The 24986-nt window shown below is 29.1% G+C and overlaps 1 protein-coding gene across 1 annotated transcript; it reads left to right on the top strand.

The window, feature by feature from the left end:
* LOC107647526 (fatty acyl-CoA reductase 3-like) lies at positions 1 to 19912 on the top strand. Its single transcript, XM_016351598.3, has 11 exons — positions 1 to 133; positions 2131 to 2304; positions 2410 to 2513; positions 4301 to 4503; positions 4633 to 4733; positions 5483 to 5663; positions 17797 to 17958; positions 18588 to 18669; positions 18757 to 19023; positions 19122 to 19249; positions 19541 to 19912. Exons 1-11 carry the CDS (start codon positions 1 to 3, stop codon positions 19692 to 19694), a joined length of 1689 nt encoding a protein of 562 aa, XP_016207084.1. The 3' UTR covers positions 19695 to 19912.
* The last annotated feature ends 5074 nt before the right edge of the window (positions 19913 to 24986 follow it).

Here is a 24986-nt window from a genome sequence, read left to right as displayed (position 1 = left end):
ATGATCGTGGAATCTATGATTGAGAGGTCTCAGGCTGCTGAGGCTGAGATTGTGCTTGCGGCCGAGTCTGAGGTTGCAGCTAAGGTTAAAGTTGAAGTTGAGGCTAAGGCTGGGCCTAGGGCTACTGTGACTGGCTTTTGATCCCAGGTTTCAAGATCATAGTGATTTGTGGCAACCCAAGAGAGGTTGCAGCCTAGGACCTGGGTGAAAGAGGGGGTGGAATGGGATGATAGGTGGAGTAGTAGTGGTAGTAGTCATAGGGGTGGCACGTGAAGATGTGTTGCATAACTGAAGCAACACATACGTGTTTTTCTTTGGCCGTCCCCAACAACCACCACCACTACCTCTGCCACCCGAACCCTAACCCCAACCTGCATCTTTAACCATGTCTCTTATTCCAAACAAAATAAGAAACACTTTCAATAACATATATATGTTCTCATAATAGAAGATATAAGAAGATACTTAAATAAAATATGGAAGCTAAAATTTTATACAAAATATTATTAAACACATTACTTTTACTCGGATAGATCAGACGATTGAGATGTAGATTTTTCATTATCATCCTCATGATTCTCATCATTGTCATCATCAAACTCATCTTCATCATCCACATTCTGTACTAGTTGAGCTAGGAGGTGCACTATATCATTCTCTCCAGCTGATAAAGCTAATAGTTAATCTGTGATATTTCATTGCTCTAGTTTAGGATTGTGGATGATCTTGAATATGAATTCTGATATGGTGTGGTTCTATTAATTGTTTGATTTGATTTTGATATTTTTTATTCGAATCTTGCTGTTGTTAATTTTTTTTTATTGTATATCACTGTTTCTAGTTATTTATGTTTAGATTATTGGGTTGATTTAGGTTGTCGTAAACCTGTAATATTGTTATTGGATTGCTGAAATTTTTTAGGTATGAATGAGAATATCAACCAAAAAATACGTCGGAATAATAATACAAAAAATCATTTGACTTCGAATGAAGCTTCTCTTCGTCGTAAATCTAATGATAGTCAATTACAAACTTTGAATGAAGTCTAACGTATTTATTTATATTTTATTTATTATTTTATTGTAAAACAATTTTTTGAATGAACTATAATCAAATTAATTAAACTAATAAATTAGTAGTTAGAACAGTTGATGAACGATTTGATTTTGAAAACTATACCCCTAATATCATTATCGTTATTTAGCATGCCGTGGCATGTAGTATGTTAATGCCATTAGTTTTTGTTGATTTATTTTTAAATGAATTAATTAAGAGCCAATAAATTATAATTTAAATGACATAATTTTTTTATTTTTGGTAAAAAAAATTAATTAAGAGTACTGTCCAAATATAGTAAATTCGTTAAATGATTTTCACTTTAATAATTGTTGATAACTTGGCTCTCAACTATAATAAATAGAGATTTCTTTTGGAAAAAAAAAATGAAAAGAAAAAGTGAAAATTGGACTTCACTATCACCGACAGCTTATGGGCATATACATATGTCACCCCCGTCTCATAATTAATTGCTCTATTTATAATTATTTTAATTTCTCTAGTTATCAATTGGCTGGCATGCCATTAGATTATGACTTCATTTGATAAAAGTTTTTTTTTAGAATAATTTTTAAAAATTATAATATTTATATTTGATAATTAAAATAAAAATAATTTTTAATAAATACAAATGATAATAATTATATTTAATAAAATAATTTTTAAAATTTTAAAATATTATAACAAATATAAATAGAAAAATTAAATTTATAAATTAAATAATATATAAAGTTATAATAAACTTTTAATTTTGATAAATATAAATCAACTAATTTTAAAAAATTTTACTTTAAGTATTTTTAAAAGTAAAAAATTTGTTCTTTTCAGAAATATAAAAAATACTAAAAAATTATCAGATTTTATTGTTTGTGATAATCAATTAACCATCAATATTTTAAAATATGAATTAAAGTATATTATTAAATTACTAAACTAAAAAAATTAAATTAATAACTAAAAATAATAAAAAAATAATAAATTATAATGATTCTTAATTAAATATTTTTCGAATACAAATTCTCATACCAAACCAAATAACTTTTCACTATCACAAGCACTATATATATTGCATAGCTTATGCTGGTATCCTTATATTCAAAATAAGCCAAATCGCTCTGGTTAATTTCTCTGCCCTTCTCATCATATACCTTAAGCTTTTATTTTTCTTCAATGGAGGTTGGAGTGTGCTCCAATTTCTTCAGGACAAGACCATTTTGGTTGTTGGAGCCACAGGCTTTCTAGCCAAAAGTATACATACATATACATATACATATATAGATATAACTCTTTTTTTTTTCGTTCATTCATAGTTGTGATGAATTGATATGTCTTTTATTTGGTTGTATGTTTCAGTTTTTTTGGAGAAGGTGTTGAGGGTTCAACCAAATATTAAGAAGGTTTTTCTTCTCTTGAGAGCCGCAGATGCCAAATCTGCCGCTCATCGCTTGAACAATGAGGTGCATGGACATCATAAACAGGAATAGAGCTAGACTAATTATTTAGGGGATCATCATCTTTAATAATTTATTAAAAATATTTTATATTACTATTTCTAGTGATAAAATTAAAAAAAAAACTAAGTATATCAATTAAATATTATACAAAAATATACATATATGTATTAATATCCATTAATTTTGTCTTTGTTGACATGTATATGTAATATTTATTTATTATACAATTTTTTTCTGTAAAATAACAAAATAATTTTATAAGTAAATAAGAATACATATCATAAATAATAAAGTAAGACAATAATATATAAAATATATTTTAATTTAAAATAAGATATTAAAATAATACTAATATTATAGTATAAATAATATAAAATTATAATTAAATAGTTGATTAATAAAAAAAACTAAATATACAAACTAACATATAATAACATACAAATTTAACAAATAATAGTAAATTAAGTAAATAATTAAATATATAAAAAATATAAAAAAAATTTAAACAAGAGTAACAGAAAAATAAAATTAATTTATTTAAATAAAAAAAACATAATTTACGTATTCTATTATTTATCTACATATAATATTTAAAAATAATAAAGATGTAAGGATTTACTTATTCTATTGTTTAAACTCATTTTTCTTTTTTTTTTTTAAATGCACTATGGACACATCTTTATCCAATCCATTATTCCATTTTGAATTTTTGGTATTCTATTGGCTACACCCAATAACCTACGAAAAATAGTAAAAGAAAATATTAAACATGCTCTACTTTTGTATGATTATGTGCTTTATTGGTTGTTAGTTTAATAATTTTCTTGAAATAAAAAAGAGAGTAAAAATAGATTTTTTTTGTGAAAGAAGAATGAAATCACTTATTGAACTAGAATTTTTTTTTAATCTGCAAAAAAAAAAAAGAGTCAAAGAATAAAAGATAAAAAAAAATTAAAGAGATAAAGATAAAAAAATAAGAAAAATTGTTACTATGTAAGAAAAATTCTTTAAATAAATAAGGACATTGAAAAAGGAATAGAAGTTTATATTTTAATTTTTAAATAAAGTGGACTAGGCTTAGGACTACTATATCTTATTTAACATTATACAAAAATATTTAAAAAAAATTTTTGAGTTTACTCTAAATTATTAATGAATTATATGTATATATTATAATTTAAAAAAAAAAGTCTAGGTAATAAAAAAAGGTGGACCATTTTCATAAAATTTAAAATTTTGGGGGCCACTATGCCCCCCTTTAATTATACGTGCCTCCACCCCTGATTTCATACATATGACCTTTTTTATGTGCACGAAAGGCAATACAAAAAATCATGTTTATTGAATATCTTTTTTAATTATTAGTAGATCAAATAAAAAAAATTAAAGGCCAAAATTTTTATTAAAATTTAATTAATATTTAATCAACCAAAAAAGTGTATAATTTTATATTATTAGATAGAATTTTATATTATTAAAATATTAATAATAATTAATTAATAACTATAAATCATAATGCCCTAAAATAAATGGAAGAGAAAAATGTAGTATGATACGATGATGAAGAGGGAAAGTATAGAAAAAGTTAATAATGATGGATCTCACATGGTTTTAGTAAGCATATATTACTTTGCTGGTTTAGCCCCTCGTCAACCTATCATTGTTCAATTAATTATAATAAAGTAGGCACATATTATTTGTTTAATTCTCATTACATCAATAGATTAATTAAGCTTATTATATGGTACACGTGATAATTAAAAACTATATTGATTTAATTTTGCATGCAGATCTTAGGGACGGACTTGTTTAATTTGCTAAAAGAAAAGCTAGGTGCAAATTTTAACTCCTTTATATCTGAAAAGTTGACTGTGTTTCCTGGGGACATTTGTTATGAGGACTTGGGTTTGAAGGATTCAACCCTAAAGGAAGAGATTTGCAACCAAGTTGATGTTATTGTTAATTTGGCTGCAACCACTAACTTTGATGAAAGGTTTATATAGCTATAACGATCTTAATTAATTAAACTATTATTATTCTTTCCTTTTCTTCCAGTTTTGTCTTCTCCTTCTTGGGGGAATTGAAACACTATTTTTCACACTTGTTCCCTTTGAAAATGCAGATATGACATAGCGTTGGATCTAAATGTCTTTGGAGCTAAGCATGTTATTTACTTTGCCAAACGATGCATTAAGCTGGAAGTACTAGTCCATATATCAACAGGTTGTGTGTGTATTATATATATATAATATACATTAATTAATGCATGTCGTTATTATTACTAATATAACCTTACTAGAAAAGACATGAATTACTTTACTATATATAATCTGACATATATTGTCAATATAACGTTTAAAGTGAAACAGAAATAGAACTAAATGAAATATTAGAAGAAAGCCAAAAATATTTATATAATAAAATAAGAGGAATACTAGAGGGTCAGTAATTTTGGTGTTTTGTAATTATCAATTGGTCATTAATAGTATTTTTAATGGTGTGAGATTACATCTAATGGTGGGAGATCAGTCACTTTTGTTTTGATGGTTAAGTGCTGGGCAAAAAATACAAAAGTTGATGGCCCTTAGACTTTTTCATAAAATAATATTAAAATAAAATTTAAAAAAAAATAAACTAAAATTTACATATAATTTACATGTAAAAAATTAAAATTAGGAGATACCATTACCTCCTTCTTTTTACGTAACTCCGCCCCTGGAGTGAAATTAAATGAGATAGATTCGAATTCATAATAACAAGTTATTTGTGCATATGAATTTAGAATGATAAATAAAATATTTACAAATAATATGTCGAATAATACGATGGATCAGAATGCATATGAGTACTGAAATATTCACCCCGCCATATCTTATTTCATTATCATCCCTAATCTATTCCAGCAAATTAGATTGATTGTTATTGCTTAGCCTTATAAATTATAATTATTTCATATCTCTATATATCATCAGCTTATGTGTGTGGTGAGAGAGATGGGCTCATATTAGAGACCCCATATCACTTCACTGCTGTACCTGGATTAGACATCGATGCTGAAAAGAAAATTGTGCGTGACAAGTTAGACGACCTACAAAAGCAAGGAGCGACTGATAATGAAATCAAAATGGCCATGAAGGACTTAGGTGTTACCAGGTTAGTCAATTATATTTGTTCACCTTTTTTTACTTATCATTGTTAATTTTTTTTTTTAAGTATATTTTTGGTTCATATCTTCTATAAGTGTATTTAAGACGCTTCGTTGTTGCTTTTAAATATGTCATAAGTTAGTGGTCCATTATTACTTATAAACAGTGTATACTAGATTTAAATTCGTGCGTCAGAAAGAACCAAAATAGATTGATTTTTATATATAAGAAATTATTTAATAAAAAAATTTAAAAAGTAATATTAAATTTAAATAAAATTGTAAAAAACATTATACATTTTAGTGTTTAAAAAAAAATTTGTTACCTAATTTATATATTTAGTAAACTTAAATATTGTAGTACAAGAACAAAATTATTCGATGTAGTGCAAATTGAATATAGTATTTCAATAATTAAAAATAACATCTATTTTTTATGAATCATAACATCATATAATTTCAGAATCATTATTATAACTAAATAACAATAAAATATAAATTATTAAAAAATAGTATATAAGTGACAAAGATAATATATAATTGATAAACACAAATAAATTAAAAATAAAAAAAATTAAAAACATTGTAAAAACATCATACATTATAATATTTTAGAAGTTTATCATCCAACATATAGTGATCAAATTATTTAGCAAACTAAAATAAAGAATTGGAATTATCAATCAAATTTTTAAATAATTGTGCAAAACATTAACAAATATATAAGAAAACGAGTGAGAGGCATAAATTAATGAGAAAAATTGAACAAGTTGTATGAGGTGAATGTTGATTTATATAGTAAATATATATAAGTAGAAGAGAGAGTAAAAAGAGAGAATGAATTAACTTTTATTAATCAATTTATATCAATTAAAGAGAAATAACATTATTACTATTAAAAACATAGAATATATAACTTACATAGAAATAATAAAGAATATAAAGAGATTGAAAACAAGACTAAATACTACATATAAAGGATAAAAAATAATGTAATAATAGAAAAATTATAAATAAATTATCAAATTAGTATCTAAAAAATTCACTGATTATGACAAAAATAAATAATATTAATAGATACGAATAATAAAATAGTCCCTTAAAATTTTTAATATTTGACAAAAGTAACCAAAAGATTAATTATTTTCAATTTTATTAACGAAAAATACTGAGTTAACTAATATAATTATAGCACGGAATCAAATTTATATATCTGTCTAGTTTCAGCCAATTAGTTTTTAGTCTTATCTTCTCTCTACTCACAGCCGCACAGACATATACATCAGTACATCACTCTCCCTTTCTCAAAACTAAGCCCTAAAATCTGAACCATCACCATCACTATAGTTCCACCACCTTATTGTCATCTCTCTCTCTCTCCATGTTAGTTGCAACAACAATGCCCTCCTTCTTTCGTTGTATTTATTGCTGTAATTTTTTCTTGACATTTCATTTTTTGGATTTGGGTTCTCTTTGAAAATTTGTCTGTTTCTTCGAAATAATTTTCAATGAATCTTCCATTCATACACTTTGCAAAAAATATTCAGTTTTTTTTATATGATTTTTTCTTTTAATGGATTATTCTATTTTAAAACTGAAGATGGTGAAGATAGGTACCCAAAAAATGAATTATTCTATTGAGTTTTTTTGGGAGTTGAAGGTATATTAGGAGGTTAGGATTATGATTTGTACCACGCTAACCTTCACATTTTCCATCTCATCAACCTAATTAAATAACTCAGCATTTTTCATTAATAAAAATGGTATATATCACTTAAGAAATGGTCACTTTTGTCATATTATTAAACTATCTTTAAGAGACTTTTAAATTTTTGTGTTATTTTTATCAACCACAAAAATTTTGGATACTATTTTGGTGGTCTACACAAAAACCTATAAAATCATAATTCCACTAAAATATTTATGTAGCAATATTAGAAGTTATCTAATATATCAAGAGTTCATTGTGTCATTACTTAATTTTCTTTTTTATACTACATTGATAAATAGATAGATATATTAATATATAGATAGACAAATAAATAAATAGATTTTCATAAAATAAAATTTATTCTATAAATAGGATATATAATATTAGAATGTATGTAGATTATCGATATGAACTAACATTATTTATACTGTAATTTTTTTTTGTAGAATTAGATAATTAAGTGTATAAAATTATGAGATTGACCCTAGATTAGTTATATAGGTGCTATTCTCTATGGTAGTATAAATATATTTTTAAGATAGATATTTTTTTGTATGTTGTTACAATGGATGACATAGCAATAATTTATATGAAACTTAAAAGTCAATATGTCATTCATTCACTGGAACCCTATTTTGGACTCTCCTTTTATATATTATAATAAATAGATATATTATAGTATTATTTATTTCGATCTTTTAGAGCTATATTACATAGTCAATCTCAAACCCGAATAAAAGAGGAGTAATGCATTAGGCCTTCGACAGTCAACATAAAACACATGTCAAATTTTTTTGACATGGACCAAAGATATTATTATGCTAAAGTTAGGTTGTTGCTCCAAAACAACATGTTATATATCTCGAATACAGTGTCAAATGAACAAAAATAACTGTATTGGTGCCTGAATATAGTGAGAAAGGATTTTCACATTTTTACAAACAGATGAGAGTAAATAAATTAGTTTACCAAAAAAGAAGTGAAGAAAAAAGTAAAGATAAAGGTAAAGACATAGACAACAGAAAGTTACGACTTGGGACATAAAAAATAGACACACTAATAGAAAAATCTATAAAGCTAACATAATGTGCCTACAAAAAACAAAATAGGTGGGGATGAAGGCAAGAGAGTTACTTCAGGGTTTAAGTCTTGATATACAAAAAAGGTGAAGAATAAAAATAGAGTAGGCATTATTATGGATAAGTAGTGGAATAAAGATGTGGTAGACATCAGAAGGATGGGTGATTATCATCACTATAAAATTTATGGTAAAAGAAGTGCTTTTTATGTGATTAGCGCCTATGGACTACAAGTAGATTTGGAAAAATAATATAAAAAAAATTCTCAGAGGAGCTAGAAAGCCTAATCCAAAACATATCTTTGGGAGACAAGATTTTTGTTTTTAGGAAGAGATTTAAGGTCATGTTAGAAAGGATGTAAATAAATATGTGTATTGATTTTGAAGTTATCAATATGGAGGGTAAAACCATCTTAGACTTTTTCTCAATTTTTGATCTTCTCATTGTAAATATTTATTTTAAAAAGAGAGACGAATACTTTTTAACCTATAATAGTGGTGTAATATAAGCTCTTAAATTAATTTTGTTTAGTTAAGAAGAGTCAACAAAAAATTTTGCAATAATTATAAAATTATTTCAGGAGAGAGTTTGATAATATATGATTTTTGTCATAAATTTTTGCATTGAGCAAAAGGTGAGAAAAAGATACCAAGAAAAGAACCCACAAACGAGGTGACGGGAGATAAAAGGTAAGAAATAAGAAAATTTTCAAAGACGAGTAGAAGAAGAAGTAAAGTGAAAAAGACATCGAAGTGCATGTGAGATATAAAATAAGATGACAAAAGTTATCAAAAGAGAAAAAAATTTAGTGAAATAGAGGTATTGAAAAAAGAGATAAAAAGTAATAGCAATGGAATACAAGTTTACAAAAGAAGATAAAAGGTAAGGAGAAATATTTTAAAGAGCAATCTTTAAGTTATAATGTTGAAAACTGAAAAATATAAGATTATTAAGGAGACAAAAGTGGTAGTAAGCGAAATATGAACAAGAGCGTATGAAAATTTTTATCAGTCTTTGGGTACGAAAAGAAGGTGGAACATGTGTATATAAAATCACAAAGACTCAAGAAAAAAGGACAAGAGATTTGGATAAGTTACATGTATCAAGAACAAGAATGGTGAAGTTTCAGTCTAAGATGAGAACATTAACGAAAGATGGAGGAGCTACTTTTATAAGTTATTTAATGAAGCACAAGAGACTCTTCTATACTTTGGTCGATTACATAGAAGAAAGAAGAACAAAACTTCAACTGTATTGTTATTGAAAGATTCAAGGCTTCAAAGGAAGGCTTTAAAGCAGATAAAGAATGAAAAGGTATAGTAGGACCAGACAATATTATGATGGAAGTATGGCAAGGCTTAGGAGGGAAGGGTGTCAGTTGGTTATACAACTTTTTAATGAAATTCTAGTGTCTAAGAGTCAGATGAATAGAAAAAAAATCACATTGGTCCCTATTTACAAGAATGTGAAAACTACAAAGGGATAAAACTCATGAGTGATATTGTAAAGTTATGGGAGAACATAATAGAATAGAGATTAAGATAAGAGATACAGGAGGTCCTAAAGAATCAACTTAGCTTTATGTCAGGTAGATCCACCACCGAAGCTATACCCTTGTTGAGAAGAATGATAGAAAAATACCAGATTAATAAAAAAGATCTACACATGGTTATTTAATTGAAAAACGTATATGATAAGGTGCATATAATAGGATATGAAAAGAGGTCCTATAGAAGGTCTTGAAAAAGAAGAATGTAAGTCTTGTATATATTCGTGCAGCTATGGATATGTACAATGGGATTGCAAACTAGTGTAAAAATTTAAAGTGGTATAATAGAAGAGTTTTTTATTAGTGTAAAATTGCACCAATGATTATCTCTAAATTCATATCTTTTCACATTAGTTTTAGAGGTGTTTACCGAGCATATCCAGGAACTAATAACATGGTGCATGCTTTTTGAAAATGACACCATTCTTTTGGGAGAGGAGCTTTAGAGAGGGTAAGGAACTAAGGATTGCGCATAAGTCAGAGTAAAACGGAATATATAAAATGTAAATTTGGTAGGCGGGAGAAAAATAATAATATAGAATTGAAAATTGGAGAAACTATCTTACTTCAAGTAAAATATTTTAAGTATCTTGAGTGTATCATATAGGATAATAGAGAAATTGAGGAAGATGTGAAACACGGGATACAAGCAGACTAGTCAAAGTGGCAGAGTGAGTCTAGTTTACATATAACAAAAAAATATCTTTAAAATTTAAAGAAAGTTTTATCGCACTGCTAATAGATTGACTATATTATATGGAATAGAGTGTTAGACGACAAAGGATGAGCATGAATATATATTAAGTGTGGTAGAGATGAAGATGTTGAGATAGATGAGTAGTCATACATATATAGATAAAATAAGGAACATATATATATAAGAGAAAAAGTTGAAATAACACTTATTGTAAAGAAAATGGTAGAATTTCTTCTTAGTTAATTTGGACATGTAAAAAGAATATTAGTAGAACATTCGGTTAAGAAGATGAATGAGATAGAAGATAAATAAAAAACAAATAATAAAAATAGAAAAGTATATGGAACCATAGGTGATCAGCCAAAAAGTAAATAATTTAACTAATTTATAATTATATTTAATTAATTTTATTTGTTTTAAATTTATAATATTTGATATTAATTGCTTCTCACCCCAAATTAAAATTCTGAATGATACGTTGGAGAAATAGGGGCGGGAATCACGGAACTTCCAACAATCTCGATTCTTAGTATATAAAAAAATTTATAAAATATATAAAAGAACATCTATTTAGTATGAAAAAGAAACATTCTGATATTTAGTAGAAGAAATATTCTAATGCCTAGCGTAAACACCATCCACATAGAGATTTTAAATTCACCCAAAAACATTTGACTAATTTTTTGTTTATATCCTCTTAGTTTTCTAGCATTGTTGAATAAAAATAATTTGAATTACGAGATAAAATTTTGTTATTACTATTGTTATAAAAGATCAAATAGATAACATTTCACTTTACACTGAACGTGAATATTTTTGAATTCAATATTTAATTTAAATTTACGATAAATAAATTTTAAATTGATTATAAACCAAACTAATTTTAAATTTTAATTTGATAAAGTTGGAGAGTTGTACAAATTGCTTATATGTGGTGAGAAATATAAAAGTACTACTAAATCCCGTAATTAACCACCAATAGAATAGGATACATGTCATCTCATACTTTGAAGAGAGTCACAAGAAAGAGAAACATCATACGTAGCTAACAACTTTACATACCTTTAGTTAACTTTGATACTTATCTATGTGGGTGGCTGTTTGTTATCATTAATTATTTAAATTAGCTCTAAGAGTTTTAAAATTAAGCATTTTAATTTTTTTAGATTTTAAAATATAGTAAATAATTTTTAATATTAAATAATATAATCATTTTTGTTAGTAACTGACGATGACTATTGACGTAGAAAGTTAATTTATATACGTAGTTGTTAAGTATTCATATGTGCAAACTAGACAAATTAATTCTTAAAATAAAGTATAAAATAGTTCCTGAAAAATAAAAAAATCTCAAAATTATGAAAATACAAACAATTTTAACTATAAATCTATTTTATTCAATATTACAACCAATAAATTTTAAAATTTTCTAAAAAATATTAACAGAACTTGAATTTGTTAAGACATTTATTCTTTAAGCAAACTATATACTGAGGTTTTGCAAATAATCCACGTTGATTTTGTGGTTGATCAAAATTTACAAATTTGACTTTAGAAATGACGTAGTTTGTATTACATATTAGTTTTAAGATGTTGCGTTCATAAGCCTTTGTACAAATTTTTATGTTAAATAGGAGTTCTCACACCTCTTGACACAACACTAACTCATTCTCTTCTGCATCGTCAAATAATGATAATGGAATATAGTACCTACAAATTAAATTAATATCTGATGGATATCGTGGCTTAGAAAATGGAGTTTGAATTAGGCCTCTTTTAACTTTGCTTTCCTTTTTTTAAACTGGGTGTATCTTATAGATTCAGTTGAGTCACCTCGTGTAAAAAAGTATGAGATACTTTTATTTTGTCTCTTGTCGAAAGAGGAGTCAAAACAGAACTATGTACAAGGTATACAGCTGTAAATTATGGCTGGATAGAATAAGTAGGAGATCATTTTGTTTTGTCTCCTAAATATAAAACCAAAATCGAAAAGAGAAAGAGAAGTAACACAACCATATATCCTGATTCAACTACCTAGTGCAATGTAGCCTATATTCAGTCTCCATCATAACAATGATGGAATTTTACTATCTTTGAACAAGATTACATACACCAATTTTTCTAAAATTCAACTCAATCATATCTAAGATAAACCTAGCTTCTACCCAAGTCAGATTTGACTAGGTTCACTCCCTAGATTTCAACTACAAAGTGCTCACCCAACTTACAAGAAAATTTTCTTAGTATCATAACAACAAAATAGAAATACATACAAAAATTTTTTGAAATAAATATTGATTTTTCTCCAAGTCTCACTCTCTTTGCCTTTTTTCTCTCAATGATTTTTTCTTACATTCTTCAATGTAATACTTTTTTTCATTAAACGAAAAAAAGAAAAGAAAAGATAAAATTGAGAAAGCAAAATATTCAATTGAGAACCATGAAGGAAAAGGTAATAACTTTGTAAGTTATGAAAACTCAAACTTTGTACTCTCACTCATTGTTCCAATTCTTTGTCGTTTACCCCTTTAATAGAGGAGTAAAGCTTTTCAAAGTTTAAAACTTTACTTCAACATATTTGACTTCTTCTCCCCAAAAATCAGCAGCAGCAGCGGTGCAGAATAGAGTAGCAGCAATGATTTAACAGTACATACAATGCATCTATACTTTTATTCTTTCTTCTTTTTCTTCCTTGAGTAAATAACCATTTCTGACCATGAAAGATTTGGACGCTGACAAAATTGACCATGAAAAATTGAAACTAAAGTTATACCTATATAAGATAAGTTTTGTTCGACAAAAATAACCAATTATTAAATTTTTGTTCATAATTCCGTAAATATCCCTAACTTTTTATCTTCTTTTATCTCTACACCCAATCTCTAACCCTAACAATTCAATCTAGTTCCCTCCTCTTCTATCTCTACCCTCCAACCTTCTACACCGTCACAATCCCCCTCCACCACCACTATCGCCTCCAGCCCCCTCACCCTTCCTTCCCCGTCGACCATCACCAACTCCATCATCACTGCTGCTCCATTTCCTTCCTCACCCTCCCCTCCAACCACCTCCTTCACACCATTGAAGACCTTCCTCAGTCCTCACAAATAAAATAGAACCAAGTAAACCCAAAATTAAACCAAATAAACCGTCTCTCATATTTTTAGACACAAAGAAAAGAAGGATGCTATTATTATTATTAAACCAAATACACCATCATAGAATCATTAGAACTTTATCAACAAGCTCATCATGGAGGAGAAACTACCACAACCACCATCATGACGGCACTCTTCTTTAAGAAACTTGGGGTTGGGCTCCTGAGTGCTGCATACTTGTGCATGGTTCTATTCTTGGTTCTGATTGTGGTAAGGGTTTTGGGGGTTTGTTTGGTGAAGTTGTGGGTGGAAGAGCCGGTGGTGGTTAGAGAGAATGTGCATTTTGATTACACTGAAAAATTAAAATTCTTTTGCTGCGTTCTCGTTTGATAGGGGAATGAGTGATTTTGTTGAAAGAACAAAGACGGATAAGCATATAAGTATGCCTGATGGTCATATATTTCATATTTCTTTGCTTCTTATCATGTTCGAATCTGATTTTAATACACAACTTGGTGTCTTTTAGGTTCCTGCACTTTTTCTCAGTTTTCTTTGACATTCTCAACATATATTAACATAGTAACAAACATATATTTGTGAGGATTGAGGAAGGTCTTCAATAGTGTAGAGGAGGTGGTTGGAGAGGAAGAGTGAGGAAGGAAATGGAGTGGTGGTGGTGTTGGAGTTAGTGATGGTTGAAAGAAAAAGGAGGTGAGGAGGATGGAGGGAATGGTGGTGGTGGAAGGGAATTGTGACGGCGGAGAAGGTTGGAGGGTAGAGGTAGAGAAGGAGGGAGCGAAATTAAATTGTTAGGGTTAGAGATTGGGTGTAGAGATAAAAGAAGATAAAAAGTTAGGGGTATTTATGAAATTATGAACAAAAATTTAATAATTGGTTATTTTTGTCGAACAAAACATATCTTATATGGATATAACTTTAGTTTCAATTTTTTATGGTCAGTTTTGTCAGCATCCAAATCTTTCATAGTCAGAAATGGCTATTTACTCTTCTTCCTTTTTCTTTTTGCTTCTTGAATTTGAACTCTTTATTTATACTTTTCCTCCAAGTAACTTTTTTTATCATTAATTTCTTGCAAAACTCCATAATCTCCATTTTCTTTAATTTTTTAGAAATGTGTATGAAGAAGAAGGAAATTTCAGCAAGCTACTTTAGATGTACCAAAAACAAAAATATTTTTTGATCTTGCCTAAGATCTGATTTTTGTCCTAACTTTTGATTTCTTCTTCTTTCTTCTTTATGGCTAACCCTTTTTCTTCTTTGATACGAGTCATATACATAACTTTTTTCTTTTTTTCGTTTTTCTTCTGTGATTTCACGTGGCTAATGAAAGAGAGAAGAGAGAAGAGAGAATTTGGTTCGGTGGTGTGTAGTTGGGTTCTGATGGAAATAGAATTCAATTTTTTAGTTAGCAACCAAATGAGTAAGTGAATGGATTTGGATCTCCAGTTGAGCCATTTGCTTGTTCTTGGGCCAATTTAATTTCTTCACACTAGCCATTCATATTTCTTTGGGTTTTATTAGTTTGTTGGGCCTATTTTCTTACTTCTTCGACCAGTTTGTTTTATTTTAATTTTTAGCACACTTAAACAAATTAATCATACACATAATTGACTTTTACTCCAATAATAATATTTAGTCATCATTAATTAATTTATTGTTTAATTTTAAACTTAACAATATCTTTTATGATTAAAAATATAGGTTTATTATTTTAAATTATTTCTTTTAGAGAAACATAATGTCTTTTTCATAATTTATTGTGAAAATACATTTAAAACTTTTGTTATAAAAAAAATCAAGTTTGAGATAAATAAATCAAGAATTTTAGAAATTAAAATTTATTTATTTAAAAATAATTATATATAAATAATTCAAAAAAATTGTTTTAAAATTTTAAACTTTTTTAAGGATAGTTTTGATATTTTTAAATTTTTTTTTACTGATTTGTCCATCTCACATATTGATATTTAATGACAATGTATGTAAGTTAATATTTAATATTAGTAATTATTATTAATTACTAATAAAGAAAGATGGTATTATTTAATAAAAATAAATATCGAAGATCATTTTATATATTTTAAAATAAAAATTTAAGTATTTCATTTTAAAAATTTTAACGACCGATTTGAAATTAGTGACATGTTATTCTTTTGAAGAGTGATATATCATGATTAAATATACGAAGACCATATTTATCATTGACCTAGAACGTGTCATAAATCCAGCAATCCAAATCATGCACTTTTGTCTCCGTATTATCATTTTCCTTAGAAAGTTAGGCTTTTAATATAATCTTTATATATAGATTAACAAAGTATATTAATTATCAGGCATATTTATTAGTGAAAAAAACTGATATACAACGGATATTTGTAACTTTGTATGTTAAGCAATCATGTTCAAAGGTCAAAATGTCAAATCTACACTCTACATAGAGTTAAGACCTGCAAAACAGAGGAAGGAGGGAGAATTTATAAATTTTTATATGAACTAGCCACATCTACAATTGAATCAATTTTTTAAAGAATTTAATTAGAAAATTAATTGTTTCAATTAATATAAATTAATTATTAAATTATTTTTAAAAATTTTAAATTCTAAATTCTACTATTTTAATCTTAAATTTTAAATTTTCAAACAAATAAAAGTTAAAAAGATAATTTTTTAATTAAAAATTAATTATTATTAATTGATTAAAAATTAATTCAATCATGTTATGTATATATTAAAATTATTTTTTAAATTTTAGTATAAAATATATATTAAAATATAAAATATATATTAAAATAAATTAAATATTATATATATTTATACATATGTAGTAATTAATTTTAGTAGTTGATTTTGATATATAAATAATATTTAAAATTTATTATTTCCTATCCTTATTTTTCAACAAAAAATATATACCGAACTTTTTAAATTACTTGTTATCTTGATATGGTTCTAAAGTACTTGTTATGTGCATATATATCTAATAACTAATATATCCAAGTAATCATGAATCATTATGTATATGTCTCACGATGATGCCTACACGAATACGTAGTGTATCATAATGTTATTTGATTTTTTTTTTTCCATATTATTTGTTTATTTAATTTTCATCATAGTTTGTATATGAAAATAACCTTGCAAACCATAATTCACTGATAAAGCTTAAGCAAAGAACAAGAGATAATAAAGAAGAAGTGGTAACGTAGCAGTGAAGCAACTAGTCACGACTAATTTTCTTTTCTGCTTAGATAATATTCAATTTAGTCTCTAGGTTTATAGACGAGTTTTATATTAGTCATTAAAATTTTAATTGCCTTTATTTAATATTAAAACTTTGTGAATTAGTTTCTGGGATACTTTTTTATGCATAGACGTTAAGAAAATATTGACATGAACAGTCAAATGCCACGCTGAACTTTATAAAAGACGCCGTTTTGATTTTGGCACTCAAATAACTCAAAAATAACATTGTAAATTGTGTTTATTAAAACTTTTTTCTTCCAAAACAAGTGATATGATATTGTTTTATAAATTTCAACGAAACTTTTTGCTGTCCATGTTAGCGCTACATTAACATCTGGTGAGCCGAAAATTGTGCTACACACTAATGTGAGTTATGTTTGTAAAATTTGGACACTAAATAAAATTAATTAAAACTTCAATGAATAAATTAAAATTCACATGCAAGATCAGGACCATATTGAGTATTAATTCCGGTTAAGTAACTAAACTGGTCTAACAGATTCTGCTTTGTTAGTTAATGTGCATATGCCTTATTAGAGTGTTACTTCATCATTTGACTAGCAGTGCTTACTAGTATTTAAGCATATATGATTATTCTGTAATCAAACTTACATTCACAAACTCACAAAAAACCTTGTATTCTGCTAAATTCCTTTAGTGCGTTGCTCTTTGCTTTTCTCATACATTGTGGTTCAATTTATCAGCTCCATTATTCATGTATTATGTTTTATATCATTGATCAGGGCAAAGGTGTATGGTTGGCCAAATACGTACGTATTTACAAAAGCAATAGCTGAAATGCTTGTAGAACAAATGAAAGATATTATTTCCGCTGTTATTTTGCGTCCTGCCATTGTTACAAGTACATTCAACGAACCTTTTCCTGGCTGGGTTGAAGGTTTAAGGTAAATATTAAGATCAACATCACTTTTATAAGAGTATTTATGATGAATACGATCTTATTTATCATGAGTCAAGAATTACTTTAATTAAACTTTTCTTGATAACGGTATGAAGTTTACTATAGGGGATAATTTTATCTAAGTTTGACGAGGTATCACTTTAAGCAGATAATAATAATGACTGAAATTGTGTCTTTATAGAAAAAAAAAAAAAATTGGTTGACCATAAAACCACTAACCATATAATGCACCAAATAATAATCATTCATATACTTTGTTTATTTATTTTTTTTTTTTGTGCACAATATCTCTTAGCTTAGTAGGCCAAGAATTAATCCGTCACGAATTTGAGCTCTATTTAAAGGTCTGCCGCTGACAATGGGTTGCTGCATGCACAAAATGAGATTCAAACACTCGATACTTATTTAAGCGAAAGAGTGAGCTGACTATCCGACCAATCCAAGTTGGTTACTTTGTTTGTTATTCTAGTTAACTGTCCCGCTGTCCACTATACCTATGTTTTATCCAAATAAAGAGAACGGATAGTTAATTAAAAACGGAAATAGTATGATACATAATAATACATTAATGAAAAGTAATATGAATTCTTTCAACTCTTGTACTTGTTACAGAACAATTGATAGTTTAGGTGTTGCTTATGGGAAAGGAAAACTAACATGCTTCCTTGGAAACATCAATGGAGTTGTGGATGTGGTGAGTTAGTTGCTCGCATGAAACTATTATATTGTCCAAAATATATGACATGATTTTTGATAAGCTGCAATGTAATATAACAAGCAGATACCAGCAGACATGGTGGTGAATGCAATACTGGTGGCCATGGTGGCCCATGCATATCATCCAAGTGATGCCATATACCATGTGGGTTCCTCTGTTAGAAACCCTGTTAGATACGCTAATCTCCAAGACTATGTAGTTAGGTATTTCACTGCAAAACCTTGGATAAACAGAGATGGAATACCTGTCAAAGTTGGCCAACTTACTGTCCTCGCCAACATGGCTAGCTTCCGCAGATATATGTTCATTCACTACCTCTTTTGGTTGAAGGTTCTTCGTCGCAATCACTTGACTATATATCAATGTTTTGTCATTGTAATCTTTTCTTAATTAACTAGGCTGACATTTTTTCTTTTACAATTTAACAGGGACTTGAACTGGCCAATATAGCATTTTGCAGGTACTTTCAGCGAACATATCAAGAGCTGAATAGGAAGATCGAAATTGTGATGCGGTTGGTGGAGCTTTATAGGCCTTACTTGTTCTTCAACGGCATGTAAGTAGTATTGCTCTTCCTAACACTAGTCATTATTAATTAAGAGAAATGTTCGAGCTATCAAAATTTATTATTTTTTGTCATCATTAAGCTATCAACTTAATTCCTTTAATTTAAATTTTTTAGTCTAATAATCCAACAACATATTTTATTACATACTTTTAAATATTAATGACTAAAATGATGACCAAAAACAATAAATTCTGACGGTCTTCTAGCATTCATCTATAACTAATATATATATGTTGGTTGGTTATGTATGTAAGAGAGAAAATGTGTTATGGGACGCAGATTTGATGATATGAACACAGAGAAACTGCGAGTGGCAGCAACACAAGGAAGGGTAGAGACAGATTTGTTTTGCTTCGATCCTAAAGTGATCAATTGGGATGATTACTTTATAAACACTCATATCCCAGGCCTCGTCAAGTACATTTTCAAGTGATCATTATAATTAATTAGCACTATCCAATAAAAAAGAAAAATTAAAGTGATTATTTAAGCTGGTATATATATAGTGTTATATATGTTAAGTTCAAATTTGTGCTAGAGTGATTGAATCCATCTGTATGTTATTTATTTGTTAATCAAAGACAGTGTATGTAATTGATATAAGCTAGCTGCCTCCCAAATTAGTTTGAAAACTTTGACACTGTATTATTGTATTATTTGTTCTCAATTACTACGTTTAAATAATGCAATTTGCCAATTATTTTTATAAGGTAACTACTCAAATGAAGATGGTAAAAATATCTCCTCATAAAGATGTTTTATTTAAAAGTATGGTTTATTTATTTAGCCACACTTTAAACAAAAACAACACTTTTTTAAATATTAAAATCTAATCATACAATCCATCATTTAAGGATAAAAAAATATATATTCACATGAAGATAATTATAAAATCTTCGTTATAGTATCCACTTTTTTATAATGTATGGGGAGTCATTTGAAAACAGAAACCAGAACATGATCTTCACATACATGTCTTGAGTATAAGAAACAATTTTATTATTGGTGATGACTAATATATAAGTATTTGATTGAGTTAAAAGTCCAAAAATTGTTTGATGTATGATTTATTGTTGCAAGCCATAGTCGTTTTTCTTTGCAAAATCCAAATAGAAACAAAGCTCAGCAACATGGCTCATTACATGGATAAAAGCTTTTGATATAGCTAAAGCTTTATCATTTCGGGTGAAGCAAATCAAGCAAAAGGCAGTTCATTTTTTGTTATTACAAGCCAAAAACTTTCATCAAATAAGCACCAGAGGAAAAAGTCAAATAATGGAGCCCAAGACAAAATCAAATATTGATTTTGTTTTGAAGAAAAGTGGTGTAGTTATGATAATTAATGTTAGAAACAAAAGATTGAGGGAATAATCTGAAAAGAGTATTATTGAGTTGTGTTGAAAGGTACAATATATAAGATAACAAGGGGTATTTATAGGTGGTAAATGAATCAGAGCAATAAAGGCATATAATCCTACAATTAATATACAGATATACTAGACGATACTAATTGATCTAAATTGATTCTAATGATTCTCTAACATCCCCCCTCAAATTCAAGTGGGAGCTAAGGATACCAACTTGAGTTTGGATAACAAAGTCTGGAAACGAGTCGGGTGATGAGCTTTCGTGAAGATATCAGCAGTCTGATCTAGTGTTCCAACAGCAATGAGACGAACAGCATGAATAAGGATATGTTGCCAAACAAAGTGACAATCAATCTCAATGTGTTTGGTGCGTTCATAAAACACATCATTATGGGCGATCTGAATAGTACTGCGATTATCACAAAAAACATCAGTAGGAGACGACTGAGGAGCACCCAAATCTTCGAGAAGCCAACGAACCGAGATAACTTCAGCAGTGGTGTCAGTGAGGACACGGTACTCAGCTTCTGTGCTTGAGCGAGCAGTGAATGTTTGCTTCTTAGCACGCCAAGAAATGAGAGCGTCGCCAAGAAACAAACAGTAACCAGTAGTAGAACGACGATCAGTGGGATCACCAGCCCAATCAGCATCGGAGTAAGCCTGAAGAGACAAAGAGGAATGGACAGAAAAATAAAGGCCATGAAATAGAGTGCCTTTGATGTAGCAAAGAATGCGATGAACTGCCGCATAGTGAGTAGTACGAGGAGTTGACAAGAACTGGCTAAGTACATGAACCGGATAGGCGATATCTGGTCGGGTGACAGTCAAGTAGACGAGATCGCCAACTAACTGTCGATAGAGAGTCGGATTATCCAAAACAGTGCCATCCATAGGGGTAAATCGAACATTAGGCTCAAGAGGAGTAGACTCAGTGCGACTATCTGTAATCCCAACACGAGCAAGAAGATCTGAAGCATACTTAGCCTGAGAGAGATAGATGCCATCATCAGTGGAGATGACCTCGAGACCAAGAAAATAGCTGAGAGAACCAAGATCTTTCATCTCAAAGGTACGGTGAAGTGAGGCCTTGAGATCAGAGATACCATCAACATCATCCCCAGTAATGATCATGTCATCAACATACAAAAGTAGAAGAACAACTCCACGTTCGCTTTTGCGAATGAAGAGCGCATTCTCATGAAGGCTAGAAGTAAAACCAAGACTGCATATGGTAGTGCTGAACTTGTCAAACCATTCATGAGGAGCTTGCTTAAGTCCATAAAGTGCCTTGCGAAGGAGACAAACTTTATTAGAAAGACAAGGATATCTCGGAGGTGGTTTCATATAGACTTTCTTTTTCAAATCCCCATTAAGAAATACATTCTTCACATCCATCTGAATGAGAGACCATTTTTTAACCGCGACAATGGCAAGAAGAGCTCTAACAGACGTAAAATGAGCGACAGGGGCAAAAGTCTCTTCATAATCAATACCATACTCTTGCGTACAACCTTGAACAACCAAGTGGGCCTTATAACGGTCAATAGAGCCATCAGAGCGAGTCTTAATCTTATATACCCATCTACTGTCCACAACTTTCTGATCAGAAGGAGGATCAACCAGATCCCAAGTGTGTACTTTTTTAAGTGCCTGTATTTCTTCTTGCATTGCTTGTTGTCAATTTGGGTTTGAGGAGGCTTCTTTGAATGTCTTAGGTTCAGGTTGATGAAGAATAGTAGAAAAGCAATGGTAATCAAGAAGATGAGGAGGTGAATTCCTTACCCTAGAAGAACGAGCGGGAGGAGGAGGCATGACGGTAGGAGCAGGATTATCGTCCGGTCTGGAATCATCGGGAGATGGAGAAGGCGGAAGAATAGGAGGCTGTGGAGGGTCACTCAAGATAGAATCTGTAGAATCATCACTAGGAAAAAGATCAACATTGGAGTTAGTAAACAAAGATGACTGAGTAGTAGGAATGGACTCAAAGGATGAGAATCGAGAAAACATGTGGTGCTTTCAGAAGACAACATGACGAGATATACGAATACGTTTAGAGAGAGGATCCCAACAACGATAACCCTTATGTTCAGTGCCATAACTAAGAAAACAACACATACGAGTCCGATGTTCAAGTTTACTATGTTCATGAGGCTGAAGAAGAACAAAACATACACAACCGAAAACTCGAAGAGAACTATAATCTGGGGAAGTATGATAAAGACGCTCAAAGGGAGTAACATTACCAAGAACAGAAGAAGGGAGTCTATTGGTAACATGAACAGCAGTAAGAACAGCTTCACCCCAAGTACACTCAGGACACGAAGAAGAAAGGAGCATTGCACGGACGGAGTCAAGAATGTGACGGTGTTTGCATTCAGCTCTACCATTTTGTTGAGATGTACCAGGACAAGAAAACTCAGATAAAGTACCATGTTCTGCAAGAAAGGATAAGAGTTTGGAATCACGATATTCCATAGCATTATCACGTCGGAAAACCTTAATGACCTTGGAAAACTGAGTTTTAATCATAGTAGCAAAGTTGATATAGATCTGAAGCATACTTATATTCATTGAAAAAAGAAAACTAAGCTCTGATACCATGTTAGAAATAAGAGACTGAGAGAGTAATCTGAAAAGTGTATTATTGAGTTGTGTTGAAAGGTACAATATACAATGGGTATTTATAGGTGATAAATGAATCAGAACAATAAAGGCATAGAATCCTACAATTAATATACAGATATACTAGACGATACTAATTAATCTAAATTGATTCTAATGATTCTCTAACAATTAAAATGTGCAAACAAAATAGCTATTTAAAGCTACTTTAAGATGCTGCAACATTTCAAAAATGAAGAAGAAAAAGGAATTCTTATTTTTCAGATAAAATGAAGGGAAAAGAGTGTATTTTGGGGCCAAAACTTAAGGATCAAATGTGTTGATCTAGTAAGTACTTTGAAGTTTAAAGACATTATGATCCTGCTGTTATTGCAAAGTTGTCACCAAGGACAGCTTTAAGCTTTGGAAGTATTATCCCCCCCCCCCCATAAAAGGAGTAATCAGTAAAATATTGTAGACAAGGAGAGAAAATACTAATCAGAGGTTCTAATAGCATCTTTGTTATTGGTTAATTTTGAAGTTTTGAAAGCAATGCACCTATATTAAAGGAGCATTCTACCAAGACAAAAGACAAATAAAAAGAGGCTTAAATATGGTTTTCTCATAATTTTTAAGTTATCTTATTTCTTCTCCTTCATTTAGTTACATTGAATATCTTACTTTTTCAGTTTATCTTTCTTTAATTTTTCATGGTAAAATGTAATTTGTGAGATATATGAAAAGGCCACATGAAAGAAATGGCAAAGAGAGTTGAACTTGAAAAAAAATGGTCATTGAATATGTCAAACTATTTTGATGTATTTCTGTTTTGTGTCATGAGCATGAGAGATTTTCTTGCTAAGTTGGGTTAGCACTTAGTGTTGAGAGTGTAGGGAGTGAACCTAACCAAAATAAGTTTAGTTAGAAGCTTGAATCATCCTGGATAGGATTAGGAAGAATCCAAGAAAATTGGTGTATTTAATCTTTAAAAAAGATAGTAAAAATTCTATCATAGTTGTAGTAGATACTAGATGTATGCCACACTATATAAGGTGGTTAAACCAGGATATATTGTAAACCTCGAGTAATTAGTAAATAATTAATCAATAAATTAATTATTATTTAAAAAATTAAAAAATTAAATTTTATAATTTAATGAGATAGAAATAATTAAAATATAAATTTTAACACTAATTTTAAAAAAATTAGTCCAAAATTAGGCCGAATGAACCAAACCAGTTGGACTGGGCCCAAATTGAACCGAAGGCCCAACCCATTCACACTCTTATAAGTGGCTTCAGCCACTTCTCCCTCAAGGAAAGGGGATTCACGTTCTTGAGTGAAGAACGACGTTGAAATTCCTAACCCTCACCACCAAAATTTCAATTGTCCATAACTTTCAATTCAGAGATCTGATTGATGAGCTGTTAGCGACCACGCTTTCGTCTCGAAATTCTCTACAAAACTCACATATCAATTTAGTAAGAATCTAGCAAGTTTTTACTCAACCACTCTTCACTAATTTCGAATTTTAAAATTTTGAGTTTGATAGATTATGTGATTTTGATGTTCTAGGCTTGAGTTTGCTTGAGGAAACTATTAGATTTTGTTCATTTGATGTGTGGGTAAGGTAAGGAACTGTTAAACCCTTGTGAATTATTGAATTAGTAAATCCTATGATGATTATAGTGATATTGGGTGAATTAGATTTTGTTCTTATTGATTTGGAGTTTAATTGGGCAGTTTGAAATAAAATC

Source organism: Arachis ipaensis, chromosome B6 (genome assembly GCF_059453495.1).
Source record: "Arachis ipaensis isolate K30076 ecotype BB chromosome B6, ASM5945349v1, whole genome shotgun sequence".
Taxonomy (NCBI): Eukaryota; Viridiplantae; Streptophyta; class Magnoliopsida; order Fabales; family Fabaceae; genus Arachis; species Arachis ipaensis.
Note: the sequence above shows the minus strand (reverse complement) of the source record. Positions and strands in the feature narration are given on the sequence as shown.

Coding starts and splice junctions, on each gene's coding strand:
- LOC107647526 (XM_016351598.3), top strand. CDS start 1: ATGATCGTGGAATCTATGATTGAGAGGTCTCAGGCTGCTGAGGCTGAG. Junction 134..2,130: donor GCCTAGGGCTACTGTGACTG/GCTTTTGATCCC, acceptor TATATTGCATAG/CTTATGCTGGTATCCTTATA. Junction 19,250..19,540: donor TACTTGTTCTTCAACGGCAT/GTAAGTAGTATT, acceptor TATGGGACGCAG/ATTTGATGATATGAACACAG.